The following is a 16,067-nucleotide window of genomic DNA, read 5'->3' as shown; positions in this document are numbered from 1 at the left end:
CGTCGTCTGCGGGCCTAGGTCATAGGATGCTTAAATAATTATATACAGTAAGTATTCATGTTCAGTTTTTAGTTTAGTTAGCTAGGTCTACGTCATGTCTACTTATATTAAGCATTGTGTTATGGCATAAGGCCAGGCTCTAGTAGCCTAGGCTAGGATAGTAAGGCCAGGGGGATTCCCGGCCAGGGCAGTGTCTAGGCCTAGGCTAGTAGGCCCAGGCTAGGCCTATATAAAGTAAATACTAGCCTAAACAAGCGGGTTACATGTCATTTCGGTCGCGTTTGAAAGCGGTCGCGTTTCGAATCGGTCGCTTATAATAATGGCATGCCAAATGTGCCTTATTTATATTTTTCTTTGCTTATATTTATTGAAATAATGATAAAATATTATAGAGAAGCAATTGCAGATAACATCTTTAAATACATATAAAAAAGACTCAAGTATGTTCTGCTAATATGTCAATAAAACAAATGTTTATCCATATTATAACCATTGATTATAAATTTATATTTTTGTCAAGAAACATTGAAAGAAGATGAATGGTAAAGACAAGCTTCTCAATGGCCTTCATCAGTTATCTGAAGAGGTGTCAAAACTTCAAAAGAAACTGTTATCATCAAGCTTTGATATCCCTACTAGCAGTGTGTCTGTTGGAGAGGAGTTACTTAATTATGCTTACTCTAGGCTGGTTAAACTAGGTTGTGAACTAGATTCTGCTGAGACTTTATCCACTTTTGATCCCTGCCCTGATGAAAGTTTTATAGACGAATCTGAATCTATTTTAGAGGCAAGTCACTAAACCAATTATCAGTGTCATCAGAGTTTTTAGACTAATCTGCAGACTCATTTTAACAAAATTCACTTGACTGATTTGCAACATTGTAACAACTAAGCTTTGTTTGAAATAATAATTATATACAAAAAACTACAATTTCATGACATTTCTTTAAAAAAAAATATGCTTTTATAATTGAATATCGGTTCACAATTTATTTTGTAATGTTTTATTTAATGCTTTTAGCCATCATTCATTGAAGAAGAATCAAATGTTAGCAAACCCAAAGATAAAAACAGTAATGTAAATGTTGCTGATCAAAATAATGACACAAAGGAAGAACTTTGGCCGGATGAAGATGATGATGAAATTATCAAGGTAAATTTGCAATGACTTTATCTTCTCTCACTTTTCTTCTTATATTAATAGTATATTTTGTCATTAGTGTTTTTTTATTTAAAAAAAACTACATTGCCATCTTTACCTCTTTCTGATAAGTGTATCTTTTCATTCGATTGTTGATCACATGCAATATTTATCTTTAAAGTATGTTAAATATTTAGCAATTTTTGCAAAGTTAAGAACTATCTAAAGATCTTTAAAAGTGACACTTTTGGAAACAATCTTGTTATAGGAGATGGATGCAGTTCTTGAGATATCCAACAACAGTGAAATTACAGAGGAGGAGGAAGAAGATGAAGTTGGTAAGATTTGCTGTCAATTTACCTATAAAGCAGTAGAGCCCCTATTAAGGGGACGCCTCCAGGACCTAAACACACAAAAATAATTGCTCATTGACCTGGACTTAAAATTGAAAACTTTCGAACCAGATAAAGTATCATAATTATTATGCTATCCATTTTTGTGAATATATATAAATGTGATGGGAAAAAATCTATTGTCCTCTTAATAGGCACACCCAAAAGTTTCCCCTTAATAGGAATTTCCCCTGAGTATGAATGCCCCAAAGGCAGTACTACTGTTAGATTTTAAATTAAATATATGTAATTCAGTTTGAAAGGAAGCTTGACATCAATATTATTTATTTTACTTTCATTCATAATTTTTTAATGAAATTTTAGTTTTAAGAATGCGTATTATACTTACAGATGGAGACATAGTACCACCAACAGCACAACACATAAATACTTTAAAGACGCAGTTTGGACATTCTAAATTTAGACCGTAAGTTATTTCGCATTTTACATATCACTGTACTAACTTCAAATTCTACTAGAGGGAAGATTGAATTTTCTAGATACAGAAGTAGATACAAAAATATTAATTACATAATTACAGCATATAGAATTATTACAGGAAAGCCAATTCATTTATAATAACTACTTCCTGTTTGCTTAAAAATTGTGGCACAATGTGTTGGACGTTCGACTACTGATCGTGAAATCGAGGTTCGAATCCAACTCTCACCGCATTGCTTGTAATCTTAGGCAAGATACTTTACTTACGTTTGCCTCTATCCACCCAGGTGTATAAATGGGAACCCGGTTAGATCAAGACACAACTTTGCGCTGATTACTAGCTGCATTATGGGAGTATGTTTCCATAGGTGTTTGATTCCAAAAAATGACTGGGGTAATAATGTTCAGCTCTTAGAGGTTTCACAACTTTAGGCGCTATATAAATCCAGGATATTATTATTATTTACACTGTATTAATTGTTCTTTTCAGAATGCAGTGGCGGATTATTAGCACATTACTTCATGACAAACGAGATCAGTGTGTAATTATGGCAACTGGTATGTCTGTCTGTGTTACATTATATATCTGTCATGATTTGTTTTTTTGACGAAATGTCATGACGCAAACCGCAGCCATATAATCGGGCAAGTTTCTAAGATATGGACTTAAAACCGAAGGCTCATGTGAACTTTAAAGAACCCTTTTGTAAGAGTAGGATTTTAACCCTGGTTAACTGGTCCATATCAGATCCTGTTCCTAACAGTAGGCACTGTATTGTGGTTGCATTCTGAATTTCATCCATGGAAGATTAATAATTATCAAAGAAACAAACATACACAGACTTAATACTTATATGCATCAGTATATTTATCAATAATCAACCAAGTTATTGATCAATAATATGATATATTCTTAATTTTTTTATTAAGGTTATGGTAAAAGTTTGTGTTACCAGTTTCCTCCAGTATTTTTAGAAGGCGTCAGTATGGTGATTTCACCTCTTATCTCTTTAATGGAGGACCAGGTTTTTGCGCTTGAGTATGTATATTTTTTTTCAATAATTTTAAAGTGAACAGTGACACCTTTGGTCTGTAGATTTCTGAACCAGTTTGCTGAAACCTAGTTTGCTGATTCCAAGTTTGAAGACACCAGCATGATCAATCACGTCCAAGTATAACTAGGCATGTACGAAAGACTAACAAAACTTTTTTGAAAAAAAAAGTTTTTATTGCCAGTCTGGCATTGGGTTGTTTTTCACACTTGGACGTGGTCATACTCATTTTCATGGTCCCACCAGGAATCAACGCAAGGACGTAACGCAACGCAAAGTAATTTGACCAATCTCAAGCAGTGGATTATTCGTTTAGTCGCGTGTGATTGGTCAACTCGCTTGCCTTGCGTCTACGTCCTAGTGGAAACCAAGCTTTAGTCAGAAAACTAGAGATCAGCAAACTAGTTATTAGAAAACATTTTGATTATAGGAAAGAACTGCATTATAGCTTTGTTTTCATAGACAGCTTGTAATCAAAGGTACCAAGACCTAGAGAGTGATGTCGTAAGAAGCAATTATTTTGATAATAAATATATGTAATTTTCCTATCATTTATGTTTTTGATTTGATTTATCATTAATTTAGCAGATCATATTCAATTGAGCCACAGATGTTATGTAATGTTAATTTGTTTTATTTCTAGAGTGGCAAATATTCCTGCTTGTTTCCTTGGATCCGCTCAGAAGAACATGGGCCAAGTCACTACTGATATGTATAAGTATGTATGACTGAATGTGTATTGATACACTATTCAATTATAGGATAAAACTTATTAAAATTATCAAATCAAATATGAATTTCTTTTGCTAATAGTCAGTAAATGAATAATGATACACTATTTTGGTTTATTACATTTGACAAATTTCTTGTGTGTTGCTTTGTAGAGGTCGTTATAGGGTCGTCTACATGACCCCTGAGTTGGCAAGTAGTGCATCTGATATCCTTCTTAAACTTGACAAAACTGTTGGTAAGTTATTCGATAAAAATGAAAGGTGATGTATTGCCAAAATGTGTCTCACTGTACATTAACATTTTTTTTCCAACTTAGTTTGATATTGAGATTTGAGATTTGCCACATTTTTGTTTAACTACAGGGATAACACTTATTGCGATTGATGAAGCTCACTGTGTCTCCCAGTGGGGTCATGATTTTAGGTCAAGTTATAGAAGTTTAGGCAACCTAAAGAAGTTGTTACCAAAGGTTGGTTATTATAAAATCTTATCTCAGGAAAGTCATTGTCTATGCAACAACAATGCTGTATTCATTATAACTTGTGAAACTAGTTTGACAAGAAAGTGTGATGAGCTCAAATATGGTAGTGATATGAGATTATCACATCCATATATGGGCACATAACATCTTTTTGTCACATAAAGTTTGAGTGTGTAGACAGAGCTTTAAGAACGTATTTGAATGCTCACAAAACAAATCCATTGTGATAACTTCTGTAACTATGATGAAAACAGCCATCATTCTATATTTCTATACATTTTTATGTCCAAAATGGGGTGCATAACATATTATTTTGGTCTACTAACAGGTTCCAGTGATAGCACTGACAGCCACAGCAACACCAGAGGTTCGCAAGGATATTTGCAAATTGTTGCGATTACAGTCACCATTGTTAACCTGTACATCCTATGATAGGTAAGCATGTATTATATAAAACATAACATGGTAATGCCTAGACTGAATCCATCCACATAATTTTTTTAACTAACATTGTTTTCTTCTTTTATTTCAAAGAACCAATTTGTATATTGAAATTCGACAGAAAACCAATGTAGATACTGACATTGTTGCACTTATGACTGAATCATCCAGGTTTGTTTTATATCATTCATTCATTATTTTGCGGCCCAAATTTGGTTTGAGAAATTCAAAGAAAAAGCGCCTTTATATATACAATATGCAGCTTGCAACAAACAAGTGTCAAAATGATGGTGTTTGATGTTACTGAATTGTGTAGGAGGAAACTACAGGCTGCCCTCGTTTTTTTCTTGATTGGTTGGTAAAATTACAATGCAATTTCCTCTGACCTAGCGGTCCATATTTCTAAAATTATCTTACCTCAGCCCCACTTTTTTATATCACCTTTATTACGTTAGTCCAGTTGGGTGATTTGGCCATGGCTAGGTCCCGCAAACCGGATTTTAGGCCACAAAATAACAAGTTTGTGGAGCCCTGCATTAGGTAACCAGATTTGTTTTACTACGCAATTTTACAAAACTTATTATTTTTGTAAACAAATCATTAAAACCATTCAAACATTTATGGTGTATTTACAATACTTGTTTATCTTGTTTTCAAAGGTTTCATTATGAATTTGATGGTCCAACAATAATATATTGTCCGTCAAAGAAAAAAACTGAAAGTGTTGGTGCAATCTTGCAGAGGTATGGCGTTAAATGTGACATATATCATGCTGGGTTGTCCCAAGATAAACGCAAGAAGGTTCATCACATGTTTGTTAGAGATCAATTGCAGGTATAATTGGTACAAATCACATGCATTTGATACCCTTCTATTCCTACTTCTTCTACTTCTATTTTAAGGAGCAAACTTCATAGTTGAAGGCTACTGCCAGCCACTAAGGATCCCATTGTGTCATCGGCAGCCAGCTACGGTGCCAATACTTCTGTCCATGACAGTGAACTAATACACCGAGGTAACCCCCTACTCGTCTCGAAATATGTACTAGGTTCTTTAAAGTGCACATGAGCCAAATGTACACTGGACCTACGGTTCATAGTCCTTATCCGGTGTTAGGTCACCACTCAACTTAACTGATCGACATGAGTGCTCGAAGCAACTCATATGTAGACATAAATGCAGTTAAGTTAGAACATAGATAGAGACTGTATATACCTGTATAGTGTGTCATCGATTATCGTTATTTTATCTAGTGTATTGTAGCTACTGTGGCATTTGGAATGGGAATTGACAAACCGGATGTACGGACTATTATACACTATGGAGGTACGTACTTGTACAATGTCTTTCTATTATTTAATATAACATATTAAGTGGGTTTTATAATGCTTTGGTTATAGCCGTCCACAACACTCCTCTCCTGTTTGTTAACATCCAGTCCTGGGTTCACCTCGGAGGTTTTTTTTCAAGGTATCGCCTATGTGAATACCAATTGATTGTTATAGCCTACTTCAGCTAAGCTATCAATCAATCAATCGTTCAATTTATATAGCGCCAATTCAACTGTCATTGCTCATGACGCCGAGTCATTCCGGCATAGGATGGTTGTCAGCTGATTGCTCAAAAGAAAACCCAGCCGTTCTTTCAGGTCAATAGCCTGTCTGTGGCACGGTTAAGCATTTGTCCAATTGGCAAAAGCTGTTATAATATCTGATGGTTATCCTCTTTGCAGCACCTAAAGACATTAACTCATATTATCAGGAGATAGGACGAGCAGGTAGAGATGGACTGCCTAGTTCCTGTTACACATTTTATTCTTCTGGAGACTTCACTTTTAATAGGTAAGTCTCATCACAAAAAAATGATTTAGTTGCTGATCAGTTTTTGTCTTCTTTAATAATTGCTTCAGATTTGCTGTCTGTGACGACAGTGTAGGCAACTTGTGACAATTTTAAGATGAAAAAAAATTAAATTCAATGTCGATGTATCATCAATGTAATTTTAGGTTGAGTATAAGAATGCAAAATTATACCATACATCAAAGAAAACAATCTCGTTATTTAAAATACTGACAGTCGTAAATGTCTCATTGAATATTATATTCAGCTCATAATTTATTCTTAGCATTGCATAACATTTTGTTTAAAGGGTAACGTGTAATAATAATAGTAATATTAATATTGTTATTATATGTTATTGTTGTGTGTTACTGCAAATGTTTGTTAACAACCTTCTATCCAATATGATACAGATTTAAACCATGCTTATTCATTCAGTTTTATTTCACAATGCATCTAACAAATTGATATAGATTATTATTTACATTTTAAATTAATAAGATGCAAAGTCTTCAAGAAAGTCACATAAGCTCATAAGAGATTTAAGTCTGGTTTCACCAGAACAAAATTACTACTAGTAATGATTGTGTTTTATAATATTTCTTTCAGATTTTTTTTGCAAGATATAACAAGTGACAAGTTATACCAACATAAGTTGGGGATGATGAAAAAGATTGAAGAGTGCCTTCTCAGTACCAAATGTAGAAGAAAGTTAGTTTGTAACAATATAACATGTCTGTGTGTTTGTATATTCACAGACACGGAGAAACAATTAATCTCCCTGTTTTATACTGACAATTGAATGTTAAATGCTTAAGATGAGGAAATCTGTAACATAAACATTCAAACCCAGAACATTCCAATGAATAAGAGATATTACTATATAAAATATAATATGAAATACTTAAACTGAGGAAAGGCTGGTTTTGCCCGAAAGCTCTGCACTTTCTTTCTGGCTGTTTTACTTTTTCATATGGATTTAGTGTTTTTCTTGAATTTTCTTGGTATCTCCATTGAGATCCAGCCACTGATACCTACATTTTTTCAGTAATTCGCTTTTGGATTTATATAAAATATTGCAGGTAAATTGACAATAGATACAATTTCCAATTTATCTTTGTTATTAAATTGTACCAATATTTCAATTGTTCTTTCTTTCAGTGCAATATTGTCTCATTTTGAAAGCAATCAGCAAAGTAAAATCTCAGGAACCTTCCACTGTTGTGATAATTGTAGGCGAACGTAGGTCTAGTTTTTTACATTTTAAATTAGTTGAACTTTTTTATAACAACCATTATTATCATTGTCATGCTCGTATCATAAACTCCATTGTTTCTACTAAGCATAATTAGGGACTTTTAGATTGACTGAACTTGCACATGACGGTCACGTCCACATGGGTCGTGGTTGACTGTTCCCATCGTAAATTTAAAAGAAAATATGGAAGAAGAACCCTATTCAATTTTAATTTAATGATAAAAAATAAATGTAACTAGATCTACTGCAGAAGTTGCCAGGCAGCTTTTCCAAGTAAACCCTACCAGATACTGTTCTGCTGCTAACAGCTGCTCCTTCACCAAAGATCAGAGAGCTAACACTTGCTATAAAGGATAAACCTGACTTGGTTATTTCATTTAAATCTTCAATAGTGTAGCCAGTGAGAAACAACAATAATCATAATCATTTGTATTTCTATTGACAGTATTCAGCAACAAGAAAATCGTATTAATGGCATCGCTGAAGATGTGGATGATGAGAAGGAGTTTGGTCCAGAGGTTAAGAATCTTCTGTTAGCTATTGATGCAGGCAATGAGAGATTTGGTTTAGGAATACCAGTTCAAATGCTTCGTGGGTCTGTGAGTTCATTCACTTTATTAGTTTTTATAATAGCAGTCGAGTTTGCGATAAGTTCAGGTATCTGATTGATGGTGTTCAAAGTACGAACATTAAAGGTTGAGATAATGATGAAGTTTTTGCATTTCAGCAAGTTCATTTTTGTTTTTGGATCTCTAGCTGACTTTTCGGACTCCGCTGGAGAATCCAGGACAGCGGTAGAACGCTCTCCTTGGTTAACCGCGCGACGAGCGATGCGGGATGAACGTCGGGGAATTTGTGTAGTCATTTAAATCTTTCGGTGGCTGAATATACTGACTGCGCTCGCCAATTCTACAGCCAGTTAAGAAATAGTTATAACTTGTCGAAAGCTACTTCCAGACACAGAGGTTACAACTACCACTTTGCCGCCAGATGCTGGAACAGTCGCGCCATGGGTTTGGTTGCACTATCTTCGTCTGGTTTCTCCCTTTGGACCTGTCTGGCTTGGGTAACCCTACCAGGAGCCGAGGCTCCCGCCAGCATAGCTCTCCGGATCAACAAAACACGCAAGCCAATCCACCACGTCAAGGTTTAGTGCAAGGAGTAGTCAAAAGAATCCGAGCAAGCTCGACGCAGTAGTAGTAGTATAATAGCAGTACATTGAAGTTAAATACAGTTGGTGTTAAAACATGTATTAACTCTCACAAAAAACTGTAAATGATTACCCTATAAGTTAATGGAAGCTTCCACCACTCACACATACATAAATATCTTTATTCATCTCATAAACAAACAAAACAAGCAAGGAGTAAAACATATTTTTAATAACGATGATAGGGACCTCCAAGAAACCCCAAGGGGCTTGTGATAGGAGGCCCACTAAAAACTAGTTACATTAATTAAGATACCGTAAAAAGAATAAATAAATAAATAAATAGACGAATAGACCATTAATTATAACAGGGGACGCGCATTGTTAGGGAATACCATTGTCAGGACAACCAAATACCAGATGAGGTTCGAAACAGAAGCAGAAAGGTTAAATGAACCCACATAGGCCTACATACTGTACATTACATTATACACAAAGTTACTGTTAGTACAATCATATATAATATATGCTGCATGCACTGCAGTTTGTACTGAACTAAATTGTCCTAAACTTATAGACAATTGATATCTGTAATGCTGCTATTAATTCGCTCTTAGTTATAAGTATGAATACAGTATAGCTGTATTTTATGTAATTGTACTATATTTGTTACCCTTCTGTTGCGTTGATTTGTGTTCACATGCACATTATATTTAGGATTTTTTTTTATTTTTTATTCAGCAGATCCATTTACCATTAATTGAATTCATACCAACAGTTGTCTACTATTTATGTTTCATTCATACTCTTCTCAACTACTGTCTTACAGAAGAATATCATGAGAATTGAATTATTTTTGTTTTCAGACCAATCAAAGAATGCCGGAATGGTTGACTAACCACAAGATATTTGGTAAAGGAAAGTAAGTTATACCATCATACAAATTTGTTTTGGTGGTAGCGTACTAACAGTCTACTGTCCAGTTTGGTAAAAATAAAAGATAATGCATAAATCAGAAAATCTTTAACGTGAATATTAATAATTTTAACAACAAAAATCGGATTAGAGTTCGATAGATTTAAATTTACTGATAACTCCTTTTTAAAATCAAAGCCTCTAGAAGGTTTTAAGGTCATTTTAATCTGAATAATTGCTACTATTGCTATATATCAAATATCATTTAGAAACAACAGTAACATTAATATTGACAAAACAAGGGAATTTCAGATTTCTGTTTTTGTTTTCAGAGATAAGTCAGAGAAATGGTGGAAAGTATTTGGTAAGTTTTTTTTTTTTAATTTATATTCATTTATTAATTAAGTTTTTGAGAAAAAAAAACAAAACAAATTACAACTTATTTAATGTAGGTCGGCAATTACTACTACAAGGAATACTAGAAGAAAGAAAGTCTAAAAGCAAATTTGGCAGTTTGATGGGTATTTCAACAAAAGGCAGAAGTTGGTTGTATAACAACAACAATGATAACCCTTCATACAAGTTCTTACCAAATCAGGTAGATGACTTATATATATATATATATAAACAAATCAGGTAGATGGCTTATATCTATATATATATATAAACAAATCAGGTAGATGGCATATATCTATATATATATATATAAACAGATCAGGTAGATGGCTTATATCTATATAAACAAATCAGGTAGATGGCTTATATATATATATATATTCTCACAGATTTCCTCATCTTTATCGTTTCAAATTAATTAATTAAATTTCAGTATATCACCGGGCGGTTTAGAATTAATGTTCTTTGCCTGATTTGTTTATATATATATATATATATACCAAGTTTTCTGCTGTTATTTTATTTATTTATGCTCTACCTTGGTATTGAGCACTCTATCCTAACGGTCTGATAATTTCAACCTGAGTATATATATATATATATATATATATATATATATATATGATTATAACACACATTCTTGCCATTTGATTGGTTAATTAGGCGTCATGTGTAAAAGTGATATCTAATGGTGATAATGGTCTTTAATATATGTTCAGTCTTTTGTAAACTTTTTGTTACGTGAGATTGTTGACCAACTTTCGAAAATAAACCTGTAGTGCGTGCCGTTTATAGCTGTTCTACTCCATGTGCAAGTCGGAGCACTACCTTTTTGAATGGCCTAACTTCCTGGCCTCGCTTTCATAATGATTAATGATGGATACATTTAATATCATTTTATTTTAAAACAGTAGGTGTGTTATAAAACAAATAATAAATGTTTTGTATTCGTTAAATGGAGAGAATATTTTATTCCATGACTGCTTTAAATATTCTCACCATCAAACACATAAACATTCATTATTTGTGTAATATTCTATGGCCAAATAGTATATGACATTGAAAAAAACTGAATTATGTCTCTCGTCTTAAATAATAATAGGAACACTGGTAAAATTTAAGCACAGTTAATCTATTAAAAACCAGAATATTTTTAATCATTTGAGCAAGAACTTGCTAGTTCTTCCTGTTCTGAAATCCAAAGTTTATACTGTCATTTTAGTTTTAATACTTTAATATTATTTTCAGGAATTGAAATCATTAAACAAAGAAAAGAAACCGATCAACTTATTACCTCAGCCTGCTATATTGTCTTCAGTACAGAGTTCTCAATGGACAAGCAGCTATTTCAGCTTAGATACTGGGGAAGAAATAAGACCAACACAAAAGGCAGTTGACCCTAAAGTTCAAATGTTACAGGTCAGTGTTATGTGTTTTAATTCTATGCATTAAAAATATATTTGAGAGACTGCTAAAGCAGTTTAATTGCAATTGTAACTACTGTATTTGTTACAATTGCAGACTCCATTGCAATTGCCAGACTCCATAGTTGCAAATGAAGGTGGAGTCCATAGTTGCAACATAAATCATACTCTATAATTCCAACTCAATTCAGAAATGAATAAATATTAATTTTAATAGTTTTGTTTGATTGATAGGGCAAGTTATATACTAAACTGATGGAGTTACGAAATGCCATTGCTGATGAAAAAGGTGCAGCACCTTATATGATTGCAAACAATAAGAACCTCACAGCACTTTCCCTTATCAGGTAAGCAAAGCGAAAGCACAGTGAAACAGAATTGTGTACCTACAAAACATATCTCTTAAACAGCATTGCTGTGGCAATTTCTTTGCACAGTTTACATAATGTAAAAAGTACTAGGCACCGTCTATAACTGTTCTATTCTGTATCCGGTATGGCTCTACCTTTCTAAATAATTTAGGCTAGTCTGCCATGTAGTTTCCAAAAATGTATTATACCACTATACTATTATTATGTAACTTGAAATGTCTCAATATTATGTGTTATTAGCCCTATAAAACTGTGCTTGGTAATGAAGGAATGATTGTCATGCTTCAATGAACACGTAAGCTGTGTTCACCAACGTTCTCCCGTCCTGCTGCGTCCCTATTGATTCAAGATATTTAACTCATTCGTTGTTTGTATAATACTTTATCTTTCTGCTTTGCATAGACCTAGTTCAATGAAATCAATACTTAAGGTTGATGGAATCTCTGAGGGGCGTGCTCAGATATACGGTCAACGATTTATTGACGCCATCAAACAATTCAGTCAAGAACATAATTTAGATGTTGATAATTTTCCTGAAGAAAAAGTGGAAACAACAACTGATATTGTTCCAGTAGGTACACCATAAATGTCTGAATTTATTACAGTATAACTTTAATTGATACAAATGTTAAGCTTTAAAGAAAGAAAAAAATCCACCTAAAAGATGATAGTTTTAATTTATCTATTAGGATTAAGTGATAATGTTATTTATTTATTATTTGAGTGTACAGTATATATGAGTATATAATTTTTCTTAATGATTAGAAATCAAGCAAAAGTAATAGCATCTTACAAATGGGAGTCAAGAAACCTCTTTCTGAAACAAAACAAATGTCCTACTACATGTTCATGGAGGAAGGAAGAACACTGGTAAGAGATTGATCCCTTTCTAGATGAACCATATGTAGATATATGTATAAATACCTACCTACCTATTATCTAGATAGTGATAATTATTTCGGTTTTGTAGGTGAAATGAGACTCCATAAGCTTCAACTTAATCTAATAATAATATTTATTCGGCAAAAGTTTCCTAAAAAGTAGGATTTACATTTTATCTTGACAGGAGCAAGTAATAGGCATGAGCCCAAACAGAAAACTTCTCTTTTTCTTACTCCATCATTATTATACAATACAAAAAACAAAACTAAGAAGTACTAATTAATTAAAAACACTACTACTGAAAGTAGACTCCATAATTGCAACTGAAAATTAGACTGCATAGTTGCAACTAAAATCTGATTTCATAGTTGCAACTAAAAATAACACTCCATAATTGCAACTGAAATCAGACTCAATGTTTACGATTTAAAAAAGTAGTCACATGTAATTAACTAATTACTTTAGTTTGGTTAACTTTAAATCAATGCATTGCTTTTTTTGTTTTAGCAAGAAATTGTCAATTCTAGAGGATTTAAACTTTCAACGATAGGTGGTCATATTGCTGATGCTTTAGAGGCAGGCCATGCTGTAGACATTCAAAGAGGTTTGTATCAAAACATTTGTTTGTGAAGGGAATTTTTCCAGAAGACTTTCTATATTTTATTTACCTTTGGAATTGCAAGGTGTACAACACTGACCTAACTTTACTGGAGAGTAGGAAAGAATGATTAGGAGAGTTGACGGTTTTTGGAAGAGGAGTTTATAACAGTTATTATTATTATGCCCGAAAGCTCTGCTAACTTTTCTGGCTGTTTTACTTTATTGATTTGATTTCGCTTTTTTTGTATCTCCATTGAGATCCAGCCACAGCATTGTCATTTTTTCAGTATTTTGCCTTTGCAATCATTATTATTTATATATAGATTAGTTACATACAGATGTTTTTTTTTCAATGTTAATTCTGTGTTTGTTATGTTTTTTCTTTGCAGCTGGAATGACTGACAAACTACTGAAATTAATTGAAGATGCAATTAGAGCACCACCAATTAATTCTGGTAAATATTACTTTCACAGCTGTATTTCAAAGTTTTCAGCCAAACCAAGTTTTCTTGTCTTCAACATATTTGGGTGCAAGTTGCAACAAAATAGTACACCGTATTAAATTGTTTGCAAATAGAACAATTGCTCAATGGTCTTTTAAATTGTTCCAGTGCACATATTTACATTTCTTACCCTTACTTTTGATACTCTTAATACATTTTTCATGTTAAACACTGAATAAACTTGCGGCCAGGAAAGTAACATAAAATATATAAGTGCATCAAATGGTTGCTTCTATTCTTATGGTAATTAACCATTATTCATACATGTACACTTACTAGAGTTTAGGTGAGTAAACTCTCTTATTGTAAACTTATTATTACTACTATTACTTATTGTAAGTTTTTGATTTGTACGTCTTGTAGATATTCGTTACGTAAAAGCCATCAAGGATGTTTTGCCCGATTACGTTGAATATTACCAAATAAAACTGGCGATTGTAATTCTGCAAAAAAAGTTTGGACAACCATCAGTTGTAGATGAAAAACCAAAGGTCACAGGAAAACAATTTGATAAGGTATTGACATACACCTAAGAGAATACATTATATTAGATTAACATTAGGCAACCAGCATAACGCAATAAAGTTACAAAATAAGTGATAAATATACATTGGTATTCCAATACTTAGTTTTTTTAATGATTCTACGGTAAAGTCTACTGATAAGTAGAGAAATCAAATACTGACTTTTGTTTGTCTATGTTTTAATGTTTTAAAATCGTTTTTCAGGCTAGTACCAGTTCGAAAATAACAACATCTACGTCAAAGTCAAATGACTCCAGCAGTGCTGGTGGCAAACGGAAAATTCCAGATTGGTTAAATGCTAATTCCGCCAAAAAATCATGCAACAATAGTACAACATTGAAAAAGAAAAGCTCTATATTTTGAAACTTCATGACAGACTTTTTAGTTAGTATTGGTAACAAACAAATATACAGTGTAAATATAATATTGAAATAAAGGAAACTGTATGAGATTCTAGAAATTAATACTACTTACAGCATTGCAGTTTTATTGGAGCCTATGAAATGTGAGACATTTTGGTAGAACATTGTTGTTAAGAAAAAAAGGCACCAAACAATCTACTCATGTCAAAGGCCACTTATGTCCTATTCAGTCTCTGTCAAAGTCCAATCGTGTCAAGGGCCACTAATGTCCTATTCAGTCCCTGTCAAAGTCTACTGTTTCAAAGTCCACTCATGTCAAAAGCCACTTGTGACACCCCTAGATGACCGCAAATGGTACTCTCGCACGTACATCATGCTAGTTCGCCGGAAATGCGCTGGCAAACCGAGGATTGTATTATACGCGAACAACAGGATAACATTTGCGTTCAATGCGAACGTCAGGGGAAGTCCCCGATGAAGGTACTTCTGGTAAGGTAACAAATTCTAATAATATAATCAATAATGCAAATTAAATATTAATTAATAATTTAAAAACAGTTATGAAGCTGCTGCTATAAATATGTTGATCAAAATGTAAAATTGTTATTTTGAATTAAATGCTAAATAAAGTCAGAAGGTAAAAGTGTACACAGTTATAACCTGTGTGCACTTTAAAGAATTTGGTTGTGAAGGTCAGTTTCGTTGGCGCCAGTACAATAGTGTAACTAATCCCTCACTATTCCAATTGTATTATTATTATTATTATATTTTTTTAAAATAAATTGCGTGATATGAAAATTGATTGAAAGCAAAACGTAACAAAGATACGTTCTAGTCTGATAATTAGGTATCCATGCAGTGATTAAGAGGAGGGTTATTTTTGTAGCGTCCATTTAAAATTAATTTGTTTAGGCCTTCAAAGAAATATCTTTGCTATCTCCGGACGTCTAGAAAAAAAATTTTCCGGAGAGCATACGGACCCCCCTAGACGGACCCCCCTAAACGATTATTTTTCCATATCGGTCCCCTCTTTATCAAAATCCTAGATCCGCCCCTGTCACATTATAATTTATCTATTAAGGTTGTAAGCACGGTAGTACCATAATTTATTAGTTACTACCAGGGAAGATTAATTAATCACGTTCTCTCTCTCTAATAATAAATT

At 33.1% G+C, this 16,067-nt stretch overlaps 1 protein-coding gene across 1 annotated transcript; it reads left to right on the top strand.

Annotated features, from left to right (window-relative positions):
- On the top strand, positions 1–15,422 carry LOC140051139 (bifunctional 3'-5' exonuclease/ATP-dependent helicase WRN-like). Its single transcript, XM_072096261.1, has 29 exons — positions 1–47; positions 521–787; positions 1,022–1,153; positions 1,410–1,479; positions 1,885–1,960; positions 2,465–2,532; positions 2,905–3,013; positions 3,670–3,744; positions 3,911–3,993; positions 4,121–4,227; positions 4,568–4,674; positions 4,774–4,851; positions 5,340–5,514; positions 5,934–6,006; positions 6,413–6,521; positions 7,128–7,229; positions 7,680–7,760; positions 8,221–8,374; positions 9,792–9,847; positions 10,173–10,204; positions 10,293–10,438; positions 11,485–11,655; positions 11,895–12,007; positions 12,434–12,602; positions 12,797–12,901; positions 13,421–13,517; positions 13,903–13,968; positions 14,380–14,531; positions 14,745–15,422. Exons 2-29 carry the CDS (start codon positions 536–538, stop codon positions 14,901–14,903), a joined length of 3,117 nt encoding a protein of 1,038 aa, XP_071952362.1. The 5' UTR covers positions 1–47; positions 521–535; the 3' UTR covers positions 14,904–15,422.
- The last annotated feature ends 645 nt before the right edge of the window (positions 15,423–16,067 follow it).

This window comes from Antedon mediterranea, chromosome 6, assembly GCF_964355755.1.
Source record: "Antedon mediterranea chromosome 6, ecAntMedi1.1, whole genome shotgun sequence".
Lineage (NCBI taxonomy): Eukaryota > Metazoa > Echinodermata > Crinoidea > Comatulida > Antedonidae > Antedon > Antedon mediterranea.
Note: the sequence above shows the minus strand (reverse complement) of the source record. Positions and strands in the feature narration are given on the sequence as shown.